This window comes from Equus przewalskii, chromosome 13, assembly GCF_037783145.1.
Source record: "Equus przewalskii isolate Varuska chromosome 13, EquPr2, whole genome shotgun sequence".
NCBI lineage: Eukaryota > Metazoa > Chordata > Mammalia > Perissodactyla > Equidae > Equus > Equus przewalskii.
Genome location: NC_091843.1, coordinates 3926732 through 3951487, shown reverse-complemented (window position 1 = coordinate 3951487; position 24756 = coordinate 3926732). Strand labels below are relative to the sequence as shown.

Sequence of the window (24756 nt, the reverse complement as noted above, 5' to 3'; positions counted from 1 at the left end):
TGGCACTGCTCATCAAACCACGCTGAGGCAGTGTCCCACATGCCACAACTAGAAGGATCCACAGCAAAGAATATACAACTATGTACCGGGGGGCTTTGGGAAGAGAAAGGAAAAAAATAAAATCTTTAAAAAAAAAAAAGTTTATAAAAAAATACTTTGTGTAGTCATTGAGTAAAACTATACTGCGACTGTTTATTTTACTGTTGCACCATGCCTTTGTGATTACATCAGTTTTCTTATGATTTTAGTCTTTTTTGCATAGTTGAGTAACAATGAGTAATCATGAAACAGTAAAATATTACAAGATACAGAGGAAAAGTAAGAACACTAAAATTCCATAACATAGCTTAGATTTATAAAAGGGTCTAATGGACCTACATGGTAGTTGTAAGACAATGTTTTCTTTCTACTTTTTTTTTTTTTTTTGAGAATAAGGAAGTTTTCTTTTTGATCTTTGTAAGACTTCCAAGAAAGAATAAAAGTTGTAGAATATCATCCTTAAAAATAGCTAAAACTGCTGAAAAAAGGTAACTCAAAACCTAAAATTGGGTCTAAATGGACCCTGATGATATGCTGAGAATTAAATGGAGTTAGTGTACGTGGAGACATAACACTGAAAGTGTAGTTAGGCCTCAAAAAAGGGGAAGTAATCTGGTCCAGCCATACGTGTCAGATAACAGCAAGGTAGGCATTTCAGAGTAGCTCATCAACCATGTTGAGCCTGGCTATTGAGAGAGCAACCTCCTGTGAGATCTAAGCACAATTTGAAGACCAGCTTCTTTCCTTCACTTTTTTTTTTTTTTAAAGCCAACATATTTCCAGGGAAACATATTTCCTGACATGTTAAAGATTATATGAAATTCAAATGTCAGTGTCCAATAAATAAAATTTTATTGGTACACAGCATGCTTGTTCATTTGTTTATAATTATCATCTATCACTGCTTTTGTGTAACAATGGCAGAGTTGAGTTACATGCACCAGAGATCTTAGGGCAAGCAAAACCTATTTTTTTTCTGTCTGTCCCTTTACAGAAAAGTTTGTTAGTCTCTGTCTAGACTTATTGTTTACCTCCGATTACATATCTATGTTGTTTCCACTTAATGTTTCTTTTTTTGCTTTCTATCATGTTTGGTAAGAAACTTATTTGGGATTAATAACAGGTTAGATCAGATGTCTTACGAATGATTGAACCATAGTTTAGAGAAAAGGAATAGGATGAAACTTTTGTCACGGAGTGTCGGGTAAAGATACTCATCTCAAATCAGGGGTGAATGTTCAAATGCCCTATGTAGGACCTGTAGTCTCAGGTGACTGAGCTTATCCCTTGTCTTCTATCCTCTTAGAACTTGCCTTACTTGGTAGGTTTACGGATTCCAGTTGAATGTAGTGGGAGTATTCCTCCATTAACAAGTTTATAGTTTTTACTAGTATTTTGAAGAATCTGATGAGAGACATGGCAGTGAGACTTGATGTTCTTTAAGTTGTTAACAGAGAACTGGTTTGAGGACAATATATTTCTATAAGCAGATTGTAGATTTTATAGTATTGTTAAAGAATAGGAGCCAAATAATAAAGTGTTAGAAATCTAGAATATTTGATGTCACAGAAACAATTATAAGGGACATTAAAAGAAAGAGAATTTAATTATAATAGCGCCCATGTTTAAGAGGCTGCTAGGCTCTGTAGTGGACCCTTTGCATATATTTCTTTCTTCTTTTTTTTTTACTGTGGAAGATTCTCTCACAGCTAACAGCTGTTGCCAATCTTCCTCTTTTTCTTTGAAGAAGATTGACCCAGAGCTAACATCTGGGCCAGTCTTCTTCTATTTTGTATGAGGGCCGCACTACAGCATGGGCACCAACAAGTAGTGTAGGTCTGTGCCTGGAAACTGAACCCTGGCCACCAAAGCAGAGTGTACTTTACTTAGCCACTAGCCCGTGGGGCCGGCCCCCCCTTTACATATATTTCTTATTCACACAACAGTCTTGCAAGTAGAGTAATTTATCAAAATCAAGCAATTTCTGAAGTCAAATTTTATGTATGGGATAGGTTTTTGAAGACTTGCAGTTTGACTGTTCCCAGTGAAATAATATCCAGTAGGGGAGACTTATTCTCATAGTACACAAATCTATTTCTATTGTGCAGTGGATATTTTTTCTCAGCATTGTTTTATAGTATGTGTAGAAACTCAGTATCACAGCAGCAGTTTGACCTTAGGTTTCATTGCGCCCGATTTTCACTGTAAAGTACTAACATCACTACTAAATAAATAGTGATATTGCTGTAGTCTATTAAGAAGATTTTAAATTATGATAATAAATATTAAAATACATCTTCATCAGGGCGAGCCCAGTGGCGTAGTGGTTAAATTCACGCACTTTGCTTTGGTGGCCCGGGGTTTGTGGATTCAGATCTTGGGCGCCGACCTATGCACTACTCATCAAGCCATGTTTTGTTGGCGTCCCACATACAGAATAGAGGAAGATTGTCACAGGTGTTAGCTCAGACAATCTTCCTCAAGCAAAAAGAGGAAGATTGACAACAAATGTTAGCTCAGGGCCAGTCTTCCTCACCCTAAAATAAATAAATAAATAAAAATACATCTTCGCATATAGGAATCTCAGTTACCCAAGGATGCTTTCATGCCAACTGTTTACCATTTAAGAATGGTGGTCTTTTTTACTGTGGGAGCTAAATTGACATGTCATAATAGCAGAAAGCCAGTTTAAAATTCACCTGGCCTCAGCTGTCAAATTATGATTTTTAAGAAAAATTAATGGATTTCATATTTTTTATATCAAGTGAGGCTTTATTTTTATGTCAAACTGCCTAAATCTTTATTTCTTCCAATTTTTTTATTGTGAAAGAGGTAACAAAATTTACCGTCTTAACCATATTTAAGCATACAGTTCAGTGTTATTGAATGCATCCTTAACATTTGCAACCATCACCACCATTCTTCTCTAGAACTCTTTTCATCTTGTAAAACTGAAACTCTGTGTCCATTCAACAGTAACTCTTTATTTTCCCCTCCTCTCAGCCCTGGGCAGTCACAATTCTACTTTCTGTCTATTTTCACTACTCTAAGTACCTTATATAAGTGGAATCATAACAGTATTTGTATGACTGACTTATTGCATGTAAAATAATGTCCTCCAGGTTCATTCATGTTGTAGCATGTGTCAGAATTTCCTTCGTTTTTAAGCTGATAATATTCCATTGTTTTTAGCACATTTTGCTTATCCATTCAGCTGTTGCTGGACACTTGGGTTGATTTTGCATTTTAACTATTGTGAATAATAGTGCCAAATCTGAATAGTTCAAAATCATGTAAATGTGGCATGCAACTTTAATGAAAAGAAATCTGCCTTTTATATAAGTCCTGAATTGTCTTATGTTGACTGACTTGATACACTATAGTATGTGTTTCTTTTCCAGGTGAACCGTCCTATAGGCAGGGTACAGATCTTCACTGCAGACTTGTCTGAAATTCCCCGTTGCAACTGTAAAGCTACTGACGAGAATCCTTGTGGGATAGACTCGGAGTGCATCAACCGCATGCTGCTCTATGAGTGCCACCCCACAGTATGTCCTGCCGGAGGCCGCTGCCAAAACCAGTGCTTCACTAAGCGCCAGTATCCAGAGGTTGAAATTTTTCGCACATTGCAGAGGGGATGGGGTCTCCGGACTAAAACAGATATTAAGAAGGTGAAGAAAACTTTGCTTAATTTCCAAATACTTTTTTCTTTGCAATTTCTTAATGTGAGTAATCCCTCTTGATGGAATATGAGAAAATTGACCATAGAGGAAAATCACATAGTGTAAGGATTAACTTTATTTTTGTCTTGCCATATCTTTCCAGAGTTTAGAGGCTTGAGAATAGATAGTGTCCCTTATGTCTAAATTCCTTAGTATTGATCATGTTCACTGTGTATAAGAATGAAAAAATGAGATAAATTCATAGAGATACCATGGCCTTATTTGCTGTTCTGTGAAAATCCTGGAACCTACAGTTAAGAGAGAGAGGGTGGTGAATGCATGATACAGAGGTGTTAATCACCTACTGGTAACATAAAATCTATTTTTACTTAGGGAATAGGCTTGGGTTCAGGGAACACTAAGGAGAAGAAAATTAGGCCTTCTCCAATGAAAATACAGTGTATCTTAAACTTCAAACTTGGAAGGGCCTGCAAGTTTCTAATAAATAGATAGTATTGTACAATCTTTGTTAGAATGGATCTTTTTTGACAATTTAATAAAAACAAACCTTACTCTGGTTATAGCTCCTGAAGAATTTTATTGAAGTTTGTTTCTAGGAAAGGAAGTGAATATGGATTGTTCTGTTTAGTCATTTTCTAAGTAGCTATTATCTAGCTGTATATATGTTTCAGGCATTGTGCTGTGAATGCAGTGATCAGTAAGAGACGTGGTCCATGCTTTCATAGAGTTTACATTCTAGATGAGGATAGACAATGAATAAGTAATCACAGTGTGGAAGCACAAAGGGTTCTAGAGGTGTGTAGCAGAGGGCCTAAAATTAGCTTGTCTCTGAGAATATTTTAAGTTGAGACTTGAGACATAAGTAGTTGGCCTAGACCAGTCGAGTGTTAAAGCATTGTAGGTAGAGGCAACAGCATGAGTGACAGCCAGTATGACTGTAGTGTAGTGAATCAGGAGGCCAGTAGTGTGAAATGTGGAAGGACAGTAGGCAGGGCATGTTCCAAGGAAAAAGAACATAGTTTAGGGAAGCTGACTTCTAGGTTCTTGGGCAGGTAAGGGGTTCTATTATCACTTTCACCGTTATAATGGAGCCTTAGTTTACTTACTTCCATTTTGATTGATCTTTAGTGTCCAGTCTTTATCTTGTTGTCTGTAATAGAAGCAGGGATGTGGTTCTCATTGTCAAATAGTTGAAGCAGCATATTTATATTGTGTTTCTTAAGTAAAGCTTTGTTGAAATGACTAGTTACATGCACACAAACTTTGGAGAATCTGTTATTTTCATTAATTTAGAAAAAGTAAGATGCCTGTGAACACAGTTGTGCTTTTTGCCCTCAAGGTAACAGCTATTTCTTGTTCTAGGGTGAATTTGTGAATGAGTATGTGGGTGAGCTAATAGATGAAGAAGAGTGCAGAGCTCGAATCCGTTACGCCCAAGAACATGATATCACTAATTTCTATATGCTCACCCTAGACAAAGTAAGTAATGGAGAATGTAATTTCCGTTGTTGTAAGATTGTGAAATTAGTGTTTTCCCAGCATTTAGTGTTTGTAGGCATGTCATATGCTGCTCAAAAAAGTATCTTACCCCCCATTTTCATTGGGATTGCTTGATCAGTGTTCTGAAGTAGGTAAGTTTGCTCATTTCTGGCTATACATCAGTGCCAAAAGGCAATAGAGCTGCTTTTTGGTTTCTTTTTGAACTATCCAGTGTACGTTGGGGATTATGTTTTGTGCTATTTTTCCTATAGGATTAAAACTTGAAGCTAGAAAAGTACATAATTGTTCTTTTACCCTTTTAGTTTATAAATTGAGAAAGTAATTAGTTAAATAATATTAGTTTATTGAGAAGGTCATGTAAATTGACTATAGAACTTACCTTATGAACCCAAATCAGCTTTCCAATTAGAGGAATTTTCTGATGAGTTTCATTTCACTGATACCTAGAACTATATTTGGAGCTTATTTCTAATTCCAGCCTCCTAATGTGTATCTTTTCTGTGAATTGTTCTTTGTACCTGAGTATTAGGTTCTGCTAGGTTTTTTTTTTTTTTTTTTTGTCTTCCTTCCACTAGCCTTTGCAACAGAGCCCTTTCCTTGTGTGAAACTTTGTGAACATTTATCCAGTTACATCCTTACGCTTTGTGAGATCTTTACCTCCAGATGTTCTGATGTCTGTTTGGGAGGGGGATCTCGGCATCAGTGTCAAATTCTCCTTGGGTGATTATTAATGTGTAGCCAGAGTTCAGGACTACTTAACTCAGAGGATGGGACGTGCTGCTACTTCTAGAGCAGTGATCCAACTTCAGCACACATCAGAATCACCCAGCAGGCTTGTTTTGCTGGGCCCCTCCACATAGTTTCTGCTTTAGTGTAACCCAAGAATTTGCATTTCTAAGAAGTTCCCAGATGGTGATGCTAGTGTTGATCCAGGGCCTGTACTTTGAGAACTACTTCTGGGAGATTCAAACTTTACAAATAGGAACTGTAGCTTGTTACAGGGAATACTCAGGAAGTGTCTCATGATCAGCATCTCTACAAATTCTAGGACCGGATCATTGATGCTGGTCCAAAAGGAAACTACGCTCGGTTCATGAATCATTGCTGCCAACCCAACTGTGAAACACAGAAGTGGTCTGTCAATGGAGATACTCGTGTTGGTCTTTTTGCCCTGAGTGACATTAAAGCAGGTAAGAATCATTTAAAGAGTCTGGAGCTAAGAATGGAGAGCTAAGAATTATGCCCAGTATCCTGCTATCTTGTGTAGATATGTGGTTGAGTTGCATTATGAATACATTAAATTTATGAAAATTCAGTTCAATATTCATAAATTGTTTAGTAAGAAAACAGTCGTATGTGTATATTTACCCATCATTCAGTCCAGTAAGTTCACAGTGAGTGTGAGAGGGGAGCCGTAACCCTGCTTGGTCAGGCTTAGTTCGTGCAAGCTGCTCCCCCAGACCATGAATGATTCCAGTTTTCATACCATTGGAACCCCTAAATATAAGCCAGCTGCTTTGTAACTGGCTCAGTATTTGTTAGCCCTTCCCTAACATGTTTTGCTTTTGAATGTCTTATTTGCTCTCAGTTTTGATGAAGTGTACTTTTGACAGAATGGGGACATTTTGTACCTTAAATCTGTACATCTCTTTTTACAAATTACTGCTATGTGCACTATGTCATATTATCTCAATAAGCTTGTGAGATTGTTGTTTCTTCATTTAACGAGCGGACTCACAGCTCAGATCGCCCAGCTAGACAGTGTAACTGGGGTTGTAAAACCAGGGCTCACATCTGTGAACTGGAGTCCTCTAGTGTTACTCTGTTGAGATGTCTGTCCTTGAGTGCTGCCTGGTGAGCTGTGCTCACCTTGGCACAGAATGACACCTTCAGATTTGCATTCCCTGTGCCTGGCTCATCATTGTACAGTAAGTCTTGTTTGTCTCTTTTTGGTAATGGATTTATATATTTTGAATCGGAATGGTTAGAAAACAAATAAAAAACAACTTGGGATAATTAACACCTCTATAGTAAAAATTATTTTAAATATTACTTGTTAAGCAATAAATTTTTCTGTTACTAAGTTGTGTTAGCTGATTAACAATGTTACAGGATTAGAATTAATATTTTATTAATATTGTGGGATTAGAGTTAATAAGTCCTTTTTTATCTTAAAATTAGTCTAGTCTGTTCTCTTGGAAGTCGGTATCCTTTGTGATTAATATCGAAATAATGTAATTAAAACCATAGATATTAATATTTTCACGGTCTCTCATGCAGGCACTGAACTTACCTTCAACTACAACCTAGAATGTCTTGGGAATGGAAAGACTGTTTGTAAATGTGGAGCCCCAAACTGCAGTGGCTTTTTGGGTGTAAGGCCAAAGGTAACTTCCAAACATTTGCATCGGGAGTAATGGTATGATCCTCCTTCCCTAACCAGTGGCAGGGCTGAGCCTTTATTTAAAGAAGATGTCTCTGAAATAATGACACTGAATAGTTGATAGTAGGAATACTCAGAATTTACTAAGCATTCTGATGATCATGTGGTTACACAAGAGAGGATCTTTGGGTATTGTTGAAGTGTTTTGAGCAACCTAACTTCTAATTTGTGATACATTTCTAGCTTAAAAAGCTGTAAAATAGGAATTTTTCAAGTAGGTTACTTCAACATCTTTACTGGTCTCAGCTGATCTCACATTTCCTAATAAGCTACTTACATTCTCAGTATCTGTGTCTTTCTCTCTTGCTCTTTAAAGATATCAAAGAATCTGATACTGATTTTAAGATTCTAAATGCAGTATAAAACTTAGGACCTATAAACGTAGGACCCCTCATCTTACCATTGTAGCAAAGTATAAACATTGTTGTGTCTTACTTCTTTTTTATGTGCACTTTAACTGAATTATAATTCCATAACTGTTAAGAATTGTTTACAAGTGTGGATCTTGCTTTTCTTAGGTATTATAAAAAATTTCCCTTGCTGTTACAGTGTCTTGTTAACCATCATTTTGTTGTTGTTAGTGCTGTTAAGTATATTCTATTCCTGGTGCCTCTGCATACAGCAGAGCAAAACCCTCCGTGTCTTTGTGTGTCTTCCTCACCTTCTGGTGCTATATCAGATAATGCTCCGCTGCTATTCATGGTTTTTTCAGAAGTGAGTGGCTAGCTCCTTCTTCCTGGTGTGTCTTAGTCTAGAAGCTCCGTTGAAACATTTCCACCTTTCCAGAGTCACGTGGGTGACCCTGCTGGTACTTGAAAACACCGGTGGCATAGCTTTCAACCTCACCAACAGGAAGCTGCCACAGTATCACAACTGACAAATGGGTGGTATGGTTCCCTGAACAGGATTTGAACCTGACCATGGCGGTAAAGGCACTGAATCTTTACCACTAGACCACCAGGGCTGGCTAATTATCATTTTTAGTGACTGTTGAATTTTTTATATAATGAATGGACCATAATAGATGAACATCTGGATGATTTCAGATTTCTCTGTCATAAGTATCAACACATTGAAAATTGAAGTTTCATTTATGATGCAAAGTCCAGTTGACCTACTTCCTACACATTAAAATGGTAACTGAGTTTAATGGTGTTACATGCACTGGGGATCTCAGTTTCCGTATCCTTAACGTCTATATAGCATTTCACACTTGAATCAATGAGAGACATTCAAGAGCAGAAGTTTAGAAGTGGGTGGAGATCACTGTGGGCTACGGATAAATCAGATTGATTTAACCAAGATAGATAATGTGATGAAAACCATGGGGTTTGGTGACCTGGGCTGCAGGGAGCACAGAGAAGACCTGCTGGCTGCAAAAGGGTCTGCTTTGGGGAGTGGTGGACATGAAGCTAATTTGACTTAGATAAAGATTCATAGCTTATTGAGAGCAAGGACCATGAATTAGTGTTCTGTGTCTTTCTAGCACGTGACTCATACTAAGTACTCAGTGAAGGTTTGTTGAATAACGTAAGAAATGTGCATGCACATGCCCAGAGAAGTCTTCTTTAGTTTTGAAATCAAACAGAAAACTAGAACTTAAGAAAGGGTGACCTTTAACGCCAGCCTTGTGTATCAACAAAAAGAAGCACATTTCTCTATTTCATTCACGTAGCAAGAGTAAATGATACACAAGTTACAATTAATGCAACCATTTATTGGGTACCTATGATGTGCCAGGTACCTTTCCTGCATTTTCTCTTATCTGTAGAATAGTCTGTGAGCTCTGTCTTTTCCCAGAGGAGATATTGAGGCTCAAAGAGGATAGTTAACCTGGTCAAGATCATACAACTAAATGTGTCAACGGAATGCTGACTGCTCAAATATCTGACCTCTAGAATCAACCCATTGCCACAGAAGAAAAGTCAAAGAGATTCAAGAAGAAGCAACAGGGGAAGCGCAGAACCCAGGGTGAAATCACAAAGGAGCGAGAAGATGAGTGTTTCAGCTGCGGGGATGCTGGCCAGCTCGTCTCCTGTAAGAAGCCAGGCTGCCCAAAAGTTTACCATGCAGACTGTCTCAATCTAACCAAGCGACCAGCAGGTTGGTGCCAGGATCCATTTAGAGTACTCCTGTTCTCTCCCAGAGTCTCAGACCTCTTTGGCCTTCCCTTGCATAGTGTTGAGAGGGTATGGTCCATGTTCTCATTCTGGAAATAAATGACAACAAAGGCTTATTAGGACACTAGGTTATATAGAAGGGCACAGAAATTCACTTGCTGTGTGTCAAGCACTTTATTTACATTTATGTTGTTATGTTATGTTATTTTATCCTCCCAGCAACCCATAAAGATGAGACCTTTCCATGATGCAGATGAGGAAAGTAAGAGTCAAATTTGGTGGGATGACTTGTCACATTAGAGCGTATAGATGGAGGAGCTGGATTAAAAGCCAGGTTTTCTGACTTCAAGACCTCTAAAGCATGTTCCCTTTCTAAAGAAAGTAAGGTTGAGACAGAGTGGAACTTGGTCTCTCTAGTCAGTGAGGTATGTAACTGTGTTAGTTAACACACGAGAAAGCTGCTTAGGCAGATATGATTCTCAGGAATTTGGTTGGAGAAGTCACTAACCTTTGGGTGGTGGTGTGGGGTTGGAGGACTTCAGGGATTTGGATGTGCTGTTTTAATTGACAAAGGAGAGAAACCAGTAGGGAGCCATTCTGGGTGAGCAGATTATACATCACTAGTGGCCTGCCTCCAGGAATTGCTTCAACAGAAGAACTTTGAGGCGGGAGTGAGAGGAGTTTGTCCCTGAATTAGCTTTCCTTCAGTTGCCAGGGCAATGAAATAATAGAAACTCAGGCAGTGTGAGGGTTAAGGCCGTAACATTGACCTGTCGGTGCCAAGAAGTAAAAACAGGGAATTATTTCAAAGTCAGTTACTCAGGACTGCAGCTGGCAGGGGTTGTAATAGAACTGATTTTGTCTCTGAGCCAGGCGCAATGTCTAGCATAGTTTATTTAGAAGGAGCTGAGGTGGAAACCTTGTCCACGGCAGAGACTCAGATGTGAAATGATAACTGCACAGGTTAGCTTTGTGTCTTTTCCACTGATTCTGTGTGGACAACACAGGTAAAGTTGGTGCTAGTTTCAAGACTTAAAATTGAGCAAAGATGAATCCACTTAATTTTCCACATTTGTATGTCTGCTCCCTGTTCCTACTAATAACCAAATAAGCAGGAGTTTGAATAGCTGAGATGTTCTCCTTAGATTTGAATATTTAAATGCAGTATAAAATAGAGTTTGCAGAAACATGAAGGTAATATCTTCACATTGCATCTAAGGGGAGCTTTGGGGGTTTTTTCCCTTGCTGGGAATAGGGTCAAAATAAAGAATTACTCCTGCCTATGTATCTTGTTGATACTCAGTTGCTACTTGATACTTGGCTGTAATTTTTATGCCTCGTGCAGAAGAGGAAACTGAGATCCTGCGGTAGGGGAGGTGCCGGGCAAGTGGCATGTGTCGCTGCAGAAGGCAGCAGTTTAAAATCATTCCTTTGACTTGGTTCTAGAGCCATGGCCCATCTCATGTATCTCTTGTTTTCCTAAGCTTTTGTTTCACATCTGTGTTTTCAGGGAAATGGGAGTGTCCTTGGCATCAGTGTGACATTTGTGGGAAGGAAGCAGCTTCCTTCTGTGAGATGTGTCCCAGCTCCTTTTGCAAGCAACATCGGGAAGGGATGCTGTTTATCTCCAAACTGGATGGGCGTCTGTCTTGTACTGAGCATGACCCCTGTGGTCCCAACCCTCTGGAGCCTGGGGAGATCCGTGAGTATGTGCCTCCCCCAGTACCACTGCCTCCAGGCCCAAGTACTCACCTGGCAGATCAATCATCGGGAGTGGCTGCTCAGGGGCCCAAGATGTCGGACAAGCCACCTGCTGACACCAACCAGATGCTGTCGCTGTCCAAAAAAGCTCTGGCAGGGACTTGTCAGAGGCCACCGCTGCCTGAAAGACTTCCTGACAGAACTGACTCCAGGCCCCTGACCATAGATAGGGTCAGGGACCTTGCTGGGTCAGGGACCAAACCCCAATCCTTGGTATCCAGCCAGAAGCCATTGGACAGGCCACCTGCAGTGGCAGGACCAAGACCCCAGCTATCTGACAAACCCTCTCCAGTGACTGGCCCAAGCTCCTCAACCTCAGTCAGGTCCCTACCACTGGAAAGACCTCTGGGGACAGCTGAACCAAGGCTGGATAAATCCATAGGTGCTGCCAGCCCAAGGCCCCAGTCAGTGGAGAAAACCCCAGTCCCTAGTGGCCTGAGACTTCCACCACCAGACAGACTGCTAGTCACCAGCAGTCCCAAACCCCAGACTCCAGATAGGCTCCCAGACAAATCCCATGGCTCTTTGTCCCAGAGACTCCCACCTCCCGACACAATACTGTCAGCTGTGGTCCAGACCCTGGTAGCTAAAGAAAAAGCACTGAGGCCCGTGGACCAGAATACTCAGTCAAAAAATAGAGCTGCTTTGGTGATGGATCTCATAGACCTAACTCCTCGCCAGAAGGAACGGGCAGCTTCTCCTCATGAGGTCACACCACAGGCTGATGAGAAGTTGCCAGTGTTGGAGTCTAGCTCGTGGCCTGCCAGCAAAGGTCTGGGTCAGATACCACGAGCTGTTGAGAGAGGCAGTCTGTCAGATTCTGTCCTTCAGCCACCTGGGAAAGCAGCGGCCCCTTTGGAGCACTCCTGGCAAGCTGTTAAATCACTCACCCAGGCCAGACTTCTGTCTCAGCCCTCTGCCAAGGCTTTTTTATATGAGCCAGCAACTCAGGCCTCAGGAAGAGCACCTCCAGGGGCTGAGCAGACCCCAGGGCCTCCCAGCCAAGTCCCGGGCCTGGTGAAGCAGGTGAAGCAGATGGTTGGAGGCCAGCAACTACCTGGACTTACTGCCAGGAGTGGGCAGTCCTTCAGGCCTCTTGGGAAGGCCCCATCCTCCCTCTCCACTGAAGAGAAGAAGTTGGCAACCACAGAGCAGAGTCCCTGGGCCCTGGCAAAGTCTTCACCAGGGCCGGGGCTCTGGCCCATGGTGGCTGGACAGACACTGGCGCAGTCTTGCTGGTCCACTGGGAGCACACAGACTTTGGCACAGACTTGCTGGTCTCTTGGAAGAGGGCAAGACCCTAAACCAGAGCAAAATACACTTTCAGCTCTTAACCAGGGTCCTTCTAGTCACAAGTGTGCAGAGTCACAACAGAAATAATGCCAGTAAATGTCATATGACCAGACCAGCTGCCCCCAGGGTTCTTGGGGAAGGGAAATCCTCTTTCTTTTTCCCCCTTAAAAGACAGACAGACCCCAACACTTTTCCATGTTACTCTCTCCTTATATCCCAACACTCAGAACTCTTGTGACATTAGCCAGTGGGGGCTTGTGGTTATGTGAATCATGTATGGAAATCCAAGTGGGCCCCAGCCAAGGAGACAGACAGACTTGGGTCTCTTTGCCCCAACCTTTACCGTGTGGTCAACTTGAAATAAAAAGTCCACTCTGGAGTGAAGCATGGGATTCAATTCCGCTGGTCAGGTTGGAAGGTAGAGGGGCTCATAGCTATTACCCTAGCCCCACAGAGCCACACCAAGGGCACCCGATGAACCCTTGGGAGGAACTGATATCCATTCAAATCAGTGGTGATTTCTTGAGCATTCACATGTGCTAGGCCAGGTGCTAGTCACTGACAGGAGATACAAGATAAATAAGACCTGATCTCTGTGAGCCCAACATGGTGTCTGGGTTCTCAGGCTGTTTTCAAGAACCTGTGACCGGGAAAGAACAGGAAGTTCTGAGGGGCCCTGGGGCTCCAGATTATGTAATCTTTGTGTTCCCAGAAGTGGTTGTGTTACACAAGTGTCTCCTGGTCAGGTGTGCTTGTGTGCATGTGTATGCATGCACCCTCACACAGAGGTCTCTATAGGCAGGAGGGGCTGCACCGATGCAAAGCAGGGCTGTTGGGCCTCTTCTCTATGGGCTGAACAAAGTTGGAAGATGTACACTTGGTGGAGCATCTGGTTGGGGGCTCTGGGAATCTGAGGACTTGGCTTTTCCTCAGGATAAGAAGGCAATTGGCAAGCTTACCTTTCTTTTCTACCGATTTTCCTCTTACATAACCCACCTCATGCCCGTCCCCCAAACACTCAGGTGCTTTCAGATTTCAGAGTTTCGGGCAGTGGACATAGGGAATCTATGGCAAGCTCTGGGCTAGATCCTCCACCAGCTCAGGGAGAGTGCCAGATTCTGATGGAAAATTACTTCTGATCCTTTGCCCTCCTTGAAAGGAGGGAGTCTCCTTCACTAGTGGATTCCACCACCCTCTCCCTGAGAATTGCTGTGCTCTCTCTTGAGAGCACCTCCCTGCTGACTTAGCTCAGAGGCAAGCCAGAACCCTTCCCCTATGACTGGTAAGATGTGTTTAGAGCAGTGTCCAGTCTAAGAGATGACTCCTCATAACTGCTGATTATCTGTTACTGCTGCCCTGAGCTGGGGCCCCAGGGCTGGGAAATCTGTTGGTGCTACCCTGCCCTACCATTCCCCCAGCTCGCCGACTGCCTACAGGAAGTGCTGTTTGGCCAGTTCCTTCCCTTCCCCCCGCCCTTCCTTTGTCCCTAGACCAAACATGTTTACCTCTCTGCTTTGCCAACTTAACCAGCAGCTTTAGCCACCAGGCCATCTCCTGGCCACTCTCTCAGTTACGGCTTTTACACCCTCAACAGGATTCTGTATTTTGTCCCAATTTCCTCCTAAGTTCCTATTGAGGTTACTCCTATCACTTCTAAGGAGGGAACAATAGTTGTTATAGAAGCATTTGCGCTTTATATAAAAATTTAAAGAATTTGCTTTTATTTCCCAAAGTCTGTCTCTTGGAGTTGAGACACTTGAACTCAGGCAGAGGAACGAGGCTGGGCAGGGAAGCCCTGGGTTTAGGGTCCTATCCCTGCATCTCACTTAGACCTCGGAATCTCCTCCGTAAATTCCACCTGCCTAGTTCTCTCCTTTCATCCTCTCTCTCTCCCCACATCAGAGAGGAAAAGCTCTTTGTTTAAAAGGAAGAGAAAACAAAGCATCTTATTTTCTTTTAAAAAAATTTTAAACCATGGAAAAGATATTTTTAAAGAAATCCACCCAGAACATTAAAGTTCATTATATTAAGTATTTATCATGTGTGAGAATACATATATAACTGCAGCTAGTAGGTCCCTTTCCCTGATCTCTTAGGTTGTGTGAGTAGGGTTTGCTTGGTGCCAGTTCTGTGCCCTCTTCTCTCCTGTCATCTGTACTTGTGATCAGAAAGAGATATCCGCACTGCACTGTCAGAATCTCCTTTCACTATGTTGTGTGTTAAATTACCGTAGCTCTTTGTTTCATGAAATAAACTGTGAATTTTTGGGGGTGTGTTTGCAGGCTATGTAAAAAATTTTAAGGGGAGATGTTTGATCCTGAAGTAGGCTTTGGTAGGTAGTGGACTTGACAGCCACTCTCAAAATGTCTCACAGGACAGGAAGGAGTGAGGGAAAGGGGGGCCGTGATTGGCCACTTTGTGGTTTTGTTTTGGTTCTTTCCATTCTTAACCATTCACTGGAAACTACCCTCCAGACCTGCCTGGGAAAACAAGTAAGCTGTGCTTGGTTTGGGGGAGCACTTCTTTATCTAAGTGAATGGACAGCTAGGCTTTCATGAGGGCCATTGAAAGAGCCTCTCAGGTTGAATGGAAACTAGAAATTCAACTATCAGGCCCACTGATGGCAGCGTCTGATGCAGCTTGTTAACATGAGAGCAGTCACTGTACAATTAGGAGCAGAGTCAGAAGGACTGTTGGGAAGTGAGACTCTTGCATTCGGTGGGGAGGGAGTGAGCTTGTCAGCCCTTGGGGACTCCTGGAGCCTGTTCTGAGATCTTTTCTCCAGTGGGTATGAATTGGCAGTTAAAAGGAAATCTTTTCTCTTGGAAACTCCTGATCTTTGTGCAGGATGCGGTATTTTGACATTTGGCCAAGTGCATGGAGATCGGGATCTCAAGAGAGTCTGCCTCTAAGCTAGTTCCCCAGAAGCCATTTTGAGGGGGAAGCCATAGCTTCCATGGGTAGCTAGAGAACCAATACCTCTCCTAGCCCTGTTAAGTCAGAAAAAATGTATGGAAACTGTTGAAATTAGGACTCAAAGCCTCCTGTGCTACTGGAGCAAACCCATTCTAATAGCTAAATAGCTATCATTGCTGCAAAAGCATCCAAGTTTTTAAAGGTCTGCTTCCCCCCGAAGTTACTGCATTTGAGGTGATTGAGATCACTGTTGATCCTCTTCTGAACAACTACCAAATCTACATCTTGAGCATTGATGAAAGTAATGATTTTATTCATATCCTCTACCCCACACACCAGCAGGGCCTGAAGTGTGCATCAGCGATCCTTTCCCAGGCTCGCCAGTGTCTACCCACTGGAGCTGGTCTCCCAGGTCACTTTGTGAGAACAGAGTGGTAGGAAGGAAGTCTGGTCCTGGCAGCTTGCCCCATGGAGAGGAGTCAAGAGTGCTAAATGTGGATGCATTTTGCCCTCAGCTCCTATAAAGCAAGTTTTCTCCTAAGGCTTTTTTGGAGGATACTGTCATCCTCTTGGGGTTTGTCAGCCAGGAGGTCAGAGTGGACCAGTGTCCTAACCTCTCAGATCATGGCAGGAAAGGAACTCCCACAAGCTCCTTCTCGAATAATGTTTGGGCTGTTCCATGTGTTAGACATTCCAGGTCATTTAGAGCTAGGTAGCTGCTGCATGAGACTTTCATTGGCTGTGGCCACTTAGCTCTCAGCTGAGCTTCCTAGGGCCGGTGCAGCAGGTCCAGAGGTTGCTGTAGTATAAATTGAAATAAAAATAGATAATTGCTTTGTACACAAAAAAATGTAATGATGGTGCTAATTTCCTGGTATAAATAAGCACTGCCAAGGGTTGAGGGACTGGCAACTTGAGAAACCCAGGTTCCTGTTTGGGAGGAAGAAGTTTTATGTAAAACGGTTTCTTTGAGGCTCTATTAGAGAAGGAGAAGGCAGAGCCTTGGTGAAGCCTGCACCTGACCCTGGAGTGGTCCAGCGCAATCCACAGGTGGAAGAGATCCCGTATCTAGATGAGGGTGGCCATTGAGTTTCTCAGGGCTGGTGTCACCTTGTCCATAGCCTCCGTCCACACTGCCTGGAACCAGTTGGTAGAGAGCTCCATTTGTAGGGTCTCCCTCGGTTACCTTCTTGCCTCTCTCTACCTCTTCCGTTCTCATGGGAGCACCTCTATTGCTTAATGAAGATTAAGGGTAATATTTCTTAAGGAAGTGGAAAGAGTTCAATTAGAAATCCACAGCCTGAGAAGAAATGTTTCCTACCAACATAAGCAAAAACAGCACGTGTTAAATTCCTATGTGGTCCTTTCTCTAGAGCTGCTTTCCCATGACTTTCAAAACGTCAGGCTATTGAGGGGCTTCAGGTGTGACACCCTGGAAAGTCAAGCTTTGTGGACAGGAGGTGAACCCCCAGAGCAGGAGGAGAGATGAATGGTTCTGGTGCTTTAGACTTCCAGGGTAGGGGCAGAGAACAGGCAGTCTCCAGGTCTGAGGGGGTTGCTGCCTGTGTATGCGTGTAGGTGAGTGTGTTGAAGATGGGTGAGTGCAGCACACAGGAGCTCATGGAAGGGCAGCTTTCTAAGTCTTGGCAAAGAAACAAGCTGACAATAGAGATCTATATATTTTTAAGAAGGGTGGGGGGGTCAGCTGAGGTCCATCACTGATTTTTTTGCGCCCCCCCCCCACCCCCCGATAGATCGTCAGCTATAAGTGAAACTCCTAGTGAAAAAGGGGAGCCCTGTGCTAGGAGTCCCCATAAACATGTACTGTAATTCTTTGTATATAGAAAAAAAAAATTACTGTAAAGTAAAGTTTAACTTTACTCTTATGGCCCTTGCCCTGTGTTTTGTTTTGTTGTCCGTGGGAAGATGTAGCCTAACAGGAGGGAGGATGGGCTTGGGGTGAGAGCAGAAGCCAGCCCCTGAGATAGTTCCCAGGTGGGGACACAGGGGAGCCAAGCCCTTCCTCCAAGCACCTCAGGGGAGTGGTGTGGGTTTCCTCCCAGTAGCCACCAGCTGCTGGAATGTCTTTCACTTCTTTTGGGAGTAGCAGGTGTCAGTTTCAGTCCCTTCACAGGAGGCCTCTATCACCCAAGAAGGAAGCGTATTTTGAGGAATTCATTTTAAAAAAGGAAGTAGAACCAAAGCACTTTTCTGAGTGTGAGTCTGATCATCTTGGCCAACTTTCTAGTTCTTCAGAGGCAGGTGCTGAGCACTGCAGGGGACCCAGCCCAGGCCTAAGGCAGGAAAGCAGAGGCAAAGGGGCCAAGCCTCCCACATTGGAAAGGGCTGCCTACAATTCCTTTTGGTTGAAAAGGAAGCATCAGCCCTGTCTACAGTAACACCTGATCCTTCAGAAATATCTGGACCTCCAAGGTCGAACAGCAGACTTTGGAGGAACCCTAGGGGCCTTGCCTTCTGTTCTTAGTCCTGAACTTCCTGCCCCTTCAGCAAAAAGCCCTCCAGGGAAGGGTGTGGGAAGACAAGCATTTAGTCCTTGAGTTACTTTTCACTCATGATCTTCACAGTCCTGAAGTGGATAGTGGTCACCTCATGTTACAGAAGAGAAACTCAGGCTGAGTTTAAATCCCTTTTCTAAGTTAGCAGCTGAATTGGATCCCAATCTGGATCCATAAGACCCTTCTGTCTTCCAGAACCTACAATTTTTCTACCATTAAACCACATTGTAGGATGTTGCTGGGAAGCTTAAGATCTGAGCCACAGGCATGACTCATGAACCTAGACATGACAGAGATGCGGTACAGCCAGCCAGTCTGAGGTAGAAGTGCTTGACCCTTTGATCTCTGGACACCACATAGTGCCTTCCTTGCTCGTCTCAGCACCAGGAAGGAATGTGAGCTTTCCACTGCCCCAACACCAGTCTTTCACCCTATCTTGGCCCCCACTAAAAGAATAGGGAAGGGCCCTTTTGGTTTTCAATTATCTCAGCTGCAACCTTGGGGTGAAGTTACATGGTTTCCAAAGGAAAATAAGAGCTGAGAGAAGCCTTAATATAGGAAATGAGGCCGGCCAGGTGGCCCCAGAAAGAACTAGGTGTCGGCACCCAATCCACACAGCAGGGAAAGGGGTGAGTGAGATTCACAGTGCATTGATTTTATTTACAAATCAGAAGCCACTTAAGTAAGCTGCAGACACAAATGCTGTCCAGGGCAGAGGCCTGAGGTCCAAATCAGCCCTTACCCTCCTCATGCCCATCAGTCAGCCCAATGCTGCCTCTCTTCCCTGGGCCAGCACAGGCAGGTGACACCTCTGCTGCCACGGGGACCTGGGGTAGCTCAGGCGCTTGACCACCCAAGCCCGGGAAAGAGCTAGGTCCAGCCCCTCTGGAGGAATTCCTTTAATTCCCCCAGGCCAGATGAGTGATGACTCAGTGATGACAACAGCTGTAGAAATAGGGGTTTGTCTTCTGGCCCAGGTCCACGCCCTTGTCCTCTGTTAGAGAGAGAGGTGGCAGCTCAGCAGCATTCTGCTGGGGGATCCGGTAACTCCGTGAAGGGGGCCAGATGCTGTGGGCCTGGAGGAAGCCTCCAGAGAGGCTAGGGAAGCACACACCTGTCATCACCTGGAAGGCAGCCACACTGACGTAATCCTCTGCCACTTTCTGGAAGAGCTCGTCTGGCAGGAAAAAGGACGGTCAGTGAGGGCCCAATGCCAGTAGCCCTGGGATCACCCAGTGACCCAGCCCTCTAGGTTCTTCCCTGCTGCCTCTGGTGCTCTGCCTGCTTCTGCTGTGAGGTCCAAGACAGCACTCACCCACACTCTGGCCTGTCTTGCTGGATGTTTCAAACAGCTGAGCTTTGATATCTGTAAAGAGAAGTGACTAAAGCCTCTGTCTGAGAATCAGGTGGACATAGACAAAGGGTAAGACTAGCCATTCAGGGAATCTTCTGGAGCCCACGGGTCAAGGAAGGACAGAAAGCCTTCGGGGGGATCTTGCCATGGCAGCCAAGGCAGTCCCTATTTCCTGTGACCCACCCAAGCAGCCATTTCCCTCCCCCACCCCCAGGGAGCTGAGCAGCAGCTACTGTCAGCGTAATCCTGGACGTCGTGGAAGTCCACACGGCGACGCCGCCTGTCCTCCTCTAGCAGGTCACTCTTGGTGCCACAGAGGTAGATCTGACAGCCCTAAAGCAGAAGACAAGGTCAGGGCCACCCCCACGGACCACTGGAGCCCCAGTTCCTGGTCCTCTGGTGAGGTCTGGCTGCCTACCTCCTCTAGGTTGCGCAGTTCCTTCACCCAGAACTTTGCCCGCTCAAAGCTGCTACTGTCCGTAAGGTCTTGGTATAGGACACGCAAGAAACACAACCAAGAGTCAGGGGCCGTTCTCTAAGGCCAGCCTGTCACCTACCCCTTCTTGTTTGAGGAAACAGGTCAGAACCCTCCTTACCATAGCAGACGATGGCAGCCTTGGCGCCCCGATAGTAGATTCGGCTCATGGCCTCGTAGCGCTCAGAGCCTGCCGTGTCCTGAAGGGCAGGGGGAGGCTCAGCCCTGGCCTGAGTTCCTGAGCTTACTCCCCACGTCCTCCAGACCCCCACTTTTAAACTGGGGTTTAGAGAGGAGAAACGGCCTCTAGGAAGCCACAAGTCAGTAATAGGCAAGACCTCCTCAGGAATGGGTTTTCCCAGGACTACTTGCCCACGGGACTTACCCAAATACCCAAAGTCACCGTCCGGTCTCCGACGGACATCACCTTGGCCACGAAGGCGGCCCCGATGGTCTGCAACCAGAGCGAAGGGCTCAGGGCCGCGGTGCGGGCTGGCCCCCTCCCCCCCGTGCCCAGCCCCGCGGGGCGCACTCACGTTCTGATAGGGCCCCACCAGGAAGCGGTCGTGCACGTATCGCTCCACCAGGCTCGTCTTGCCCACGTACTCCTTGCCCAGCATCACCACCTTGACGTCCACGCGCTGCCCGCTCATGCTCCCGGGGCCGCCTCACCCGCGTCAGGGGCCTGAGCGAGGGCGGGAGGCAAACCCGGATCTCCACTCAGGCAGGCTGCGCCCAAGCCTCAGTCCCCGAGCCGGGGCGCCAACTCGCCACTCGAGATACCGCGTCGGGCTCGAGCCCTGGCAGCGCTCCCGTGTGCCCCCGCTCTTCGGTCCCGGGCGCTGCTCCTCCTTCGAAGGAAGAGCCCAGGACCCGGGGCGGCCTGGGAGCGCGCGGGGCAGCGCCCTCAACGGCGCCGCACACCGCCGCCCGCTCGCCCCCCCGCCGTAGGCGCCGCTCCAGCACCGAGTCGCCACCCAGCCCGGGGCCCCTCCGACCAGCCTCCGGCCCGCAGCGCCGCGACTCCCGCGGGGGAAGGGGGGAGAGGTTGAGGGGGCGGGGCCGCGAGGTCACGTGTGCGGGCGCCGGAAGTGGTGGGTTTAGCGGGGCTGCGCCGGAAGTGGCGCGCGTCCCGACAGCTCCTCATGGCGGCGGTGGAGGCTGGTTGGGCGCGGCGCGGTGGTGACTGAGCTGCGACCCTGGCGGGCGTGCGCCGAGCCCCGGCCCGGCCTCCGCGTGCCCCCCGGGCTCCGCACTCCTGATGCTGCGCGGGTGCTGAGCCTGCCCCGGCCGGGACGATGGTGAAGTATTTCCTGGGCCAGAGCGTGCTCCGGAGTTCCTGGGACCAAGTGTTCGCTGCCTTTTGGCAGCGGTACCCGAATCCCTATAGGTACGTGGCCCTGGAGAGAGCAGGCCTCCCCCTCGCTGTTTGGAGTTCGAAGTGTGGGGCGGGAAAGACTCGACACTGAGTCCGAGGTAGGGGATCGCCGGCACCATGGCCTTCTTTAGGGCAGGAGGACCCTATTGGGGAAGGGACCAGGCCTGGCCTGCAAGGAACTTGGAAGGAGGCTGGGCCTGGGCAGTGGTTTACTTGAGGCCTTAGTCTAAGGTTCTCTGATCTCGGGGTGATGAGACAGGAAGAGGCGGTGGCACAGGAGCTGGGAGGGATCTTGGGGTTGGAAATCCGGGCGCTTCCCTACTACTCTGCCCATGGCGCGCTCTGGTGGTGCAATAAATCATGAGGCCCGGCCTTGCTGGATGGCCCAGGAATCCAGGTCAGCGAGGGGGCAGGAGTTGGAATTTGCCCCGGGATAGGCTCAAGGGACTCTAGTTCAGGTGTGAGCCACGGCACAGATCACTCTGCGAGTTTAGGGGAAGGCGTGGCCATTCTGGGCTGGGAGGCTCCAGATGGGAACCCCAACAAGCAGCCTTTCAGGGACAGGCTCCCAAGGGTCACCTTCACTCTGACACCTGCAGCAAGCATGTCTTGACGGAAGACATAGTACACCGGGAGGTGACCCCTGACCAGAAGCTCCTGTCCCGGCGACTCCTGACCAAGACCAACAGGATGCCCCGCTGGGCCGAGCGACTGTTTCCTGCCAATGTTGCTCACTCGGTGTACATCCTGGAGGATTCTATTGTGGACCCACAGAACCAGACCATGACCACCTTCACCTGGAACATCAACCATGCCCGGCTGATGGTGAGACCCTCCTTGATCCCCTCAAAAGTAGAGAGCTCTAGACTTGTGGCTAGGGAGCTTCTCTGGTCTGAGGCACAGCTGGGTTACTGATGAATGATGGCTGTAGAGTACAAACTCTGATGATCTTTTCAGCTGGTCAGCCTCTCTCAACCTGTCTTTTGACCCATTCCTACCGGGGTGGGGGAGCGGGGTACCTGTTTTAGAAAATTGCTGCAGGTAGTAGATGCAGAGCATTCACACTGTGCCTGGCACATGCACACGTTGGGCCCGCAGGAGTGATGCTGAGAGAGAGGGGCAGTGGTTTTCAAACGGGAGTCCATCAAGCAGTGCTTTGGATGTGCCTCAGTGCGGGCGAGGGTCTGGGCCCCTTTCCTCACGTTGGCTAGAGAAGTTCCACTTTTATCTGTCTTACGTAATAGATTTCTGCCTGAGAATTTGGGGGAAAAGAGGTTCCACGTACCTTTGATTGCTTGCCTTTCAAAAAGCTTGAAAACCTACAGTTTAGGGAACATTCTACAGTATCTTCTTACATGTGAATACCCTAAAAGCTTTCAGAGAACTCTCGTTCTCTTTCTCAGCTAATCTGTTACTCTCTATAGTGCAAAGAAGGAAGTGAGGTTCAGAGAGGGCTACTGTACTGTGAGGGCACTACCTCTGTTTTGTAAATTCCCAAGATAGCCATCCAGCTGTGAGAAATGTCTTTAAATCCAGCTGTGAGACACATCTTTTAAGTGTTTCTCTTGGAAGTACTGGTGCACGCTCTCCTCTTGTATTGAGAGCTGTGAAGATTGCCAGATTTCCGTTTTTACATGGACTGCCAGGGAGCTCAAGAGCTGCAGTGGGTAGAAGGCAGGCTAGGCTAAAAACACGGCACGTGTCTAGACACAAAGGTACAAAACAAAATCCAGGGCCAGAGGGGAGCCGGAAGGCCCCCTGCCTTCCATGTGCCTTTTAGTTTGAAGGGTCAGAGGAGAGGTTTTAGAAAGCAGAATGACCTTTTTTATGTTCTTACTCTCTTCCTGAAATGCAGCTTGGGGATGCAATAAGGGAAAGGAAGGGATTTTTGTTTTATTGCTTTCCCTCATGGAAAGAGACGGGATCAAATTTATGTGCAAGTTGGCAAAGTGAAAGACTGCCACATGATTGTGGTTGGCCCAACTCCCTGCACAGGTGGTGGAGGAACGATGTGTTTACTGTGTGAACTCTGATAACAGTGGCTGGACCGAAATCCGCCGGGAAGCCTGGGTCTCCTCTAGCTTATTTGGCGTCTCCAGAGCTGTCCAGGTGAGCAGCGTTGTGGGGTGCTGGGGCTCGGGGACCCAGAGCATTTCGCATAGAGGCTGGGCTGCGAGTCATTGGGCAGCTCTGAATCCTTTCCCTTCTCATCTGTTGCCAGGAATTTGGTCTGGCCCGGTTCAAAAGCAACGTGACCAAGACTATGAAGGGTTTTGAGTACATCTTGGCCAAGCTGCAAGGTGAGCACTCTGGGCACAGACAGAGGCTGGGGTCAAGTCCTACTTGCCCTGACTGGTCTGGAGCGTGGCGCTGTCACCACCCCACTCTAAGCCTGAGATGCCTCATCTGTCCCCGGGGGCAAACGCTGCCTTTCCAGTGGGCTCCGCCCATAGGAAGTGAATGTCATGGTGGGTGACTGTGTGGGTCTTCATGGCATCCTCTGAAGCCAGCCCCTTGCCCTTTGCTGCAGGCGAGGCTCCTTCCAAATCCCTTGTGGAGACAGCCAAGGAAGCCAAGGAGAAGGCAAGGGAGACGGCACTGGCAGCTACGGAGAAGGCCAAGGACCTCGCCAGCAAGGCCGCCAACAAGAAGCAGCAGCAGCAGCAGCAGTTCGTGTAGGCAGCCTGGGCCTTAGGGCAGCAGCCCACCAGACCGCCCACCTCAGGCCCCCTGCCCTCTCCCCCTCGTACTTCATGATTAAAAGTCAACTTCCAGTCCTCTCTACTGTCTGGGCGGTGGGCTGGGGGTGTGTCCTTTTGGGCATCTACGGTGCACCAGGCACGTTACCAACATCTGAGCCGAGTCTGCTTATTCTCACATTGGGCAGCTGAGGACAGAGGCACAGAGAGGTGCAGTGACTTGCCCAGGGTCACAGACAGCGTGCGGGTGACATGGTCATAAATGCTAGACTGTACGCTCCACGAGGGCAGGACCTGTGTTTTGTTGTCCGATGTGTCCCAGGTACCTGGAACAAGGTCCAGCATATACCAGGCACTCAATAAATATCTGTTGAATTCAGTCAGCCCCAGCTCTGGAGTCGGAAAGCTTTGGTTCGTATCTTGACTCCACTGTTTCCTGGCTTTGGACCTCACGCTAGTCACATCACTCAGCCTCAGTCCCCCTGCAAAGGCAGGGCAGACGGCCTCCGAGCTGTGGGGGTTTAAGGGGCCCGGCCTGGCACAATCAAGAGTGTTAGTGGTGGCTGCTGGTTGCACTTC

General features: G+C 46.4%; 3 protein-coding genes and 1 long non-coding RNA gene across 16 annotated transcripts in view; 2 read left to right on the top strand and 2 right to left on the bottom strand.

Moving 5' to 3' along the window:
* NSD1 (nuclear receptor binding SET domain protein 1) overlaps positions 1-17641 on the top strand; it is a 167199-nt gene extending 149558 nt beyond the window's left edge. For all 13 annotated transcript variants that reach the window (XM_070570273.1, XM_070570263.1, XM_070570269.1 and 10 more), the window contains 6 exons: positions 3441-3710; positions 5085-5201; positions 6271-6412; positions 7503-7609; positions 9564-9768; positions 11296-17641. In XM_070570273.1, the coding sequence (XP_070426374.1) occupies positions 3441-3710; positions 5085-5201; positions 6271-6412; positions 7503-7609; positions 9564-9768; positions 11296-12926 (2472 nt within the window). In that variant the 3' untranslated portion in view covers positions 12927-17641. The remainder of the gene's footprint in view (positions 1-3440; positions 3711-5084; positions 5202-6270; positions 6413-7502; positions 7610-9563; positions 9769-11295) is intronic.
* Positions 8794-11296, bottom strand: LOC139075247 (uncharacterized). Its single transcript, XR_011525441.1, has 2 exons — positions 10294-11296; positions 8794-9874 (listed from the first exon to the last, which is right to left on the bottom strand). It is a non-coding gene; the product is annotated as an uncharacterized lncRNA (long non-coding RNA).
* A 1264-nt stretch (positions 17642-18905) lies between the features above and the next one.
* RAB24 (RAB24, member RAS oncogene family) lies at positions 18906-21130 on the bottom strand. The gene is made up of 8 exons (XM_008542198.2): positions 20637-21130; positions 20486-20554; positions 20222-20300; positions 20044-20111; positions 19859-19958; positions 19587-19637; positions 19386-19448; positions 18906-19265 (listed from the first exon to the last, which is right to left on the bottom strand). The coding sequence occupies exons 1-8, from the start codon at positions 20751-20753 to the stop codon at positions 19201-19203; spliced, it is 612 nt and encodes a 203-aa protein (XP_008540420.1). The 5' UTR covers positions 20754-21130; the 3' UTR covers positions 18906-19200.
* A 28-nt stretch (positions 21131-21158) lies between these two features.
* Positions 21159-24566, top strand: PRELID1 (PRELI domain containing 1). The gene is made up of 5 exons (XM_008542195.2): positions 21159-21490; positions 22078-22303; positions 23474-23587; positions 23700-23778; positions 24009-24566. Exons 1-5 carry the CDS (start codon positions 21399-21401, stop codon positions 24155-24157), a joined length of 660 nt encoding a protein of 219 aa, XP_008540417.2. The 5' UTR covers positions 21159-21398; the 3' UTR covers positions 24158-24566.
* Positions 24567-24756: the final 190 nt, after the last annotated feature.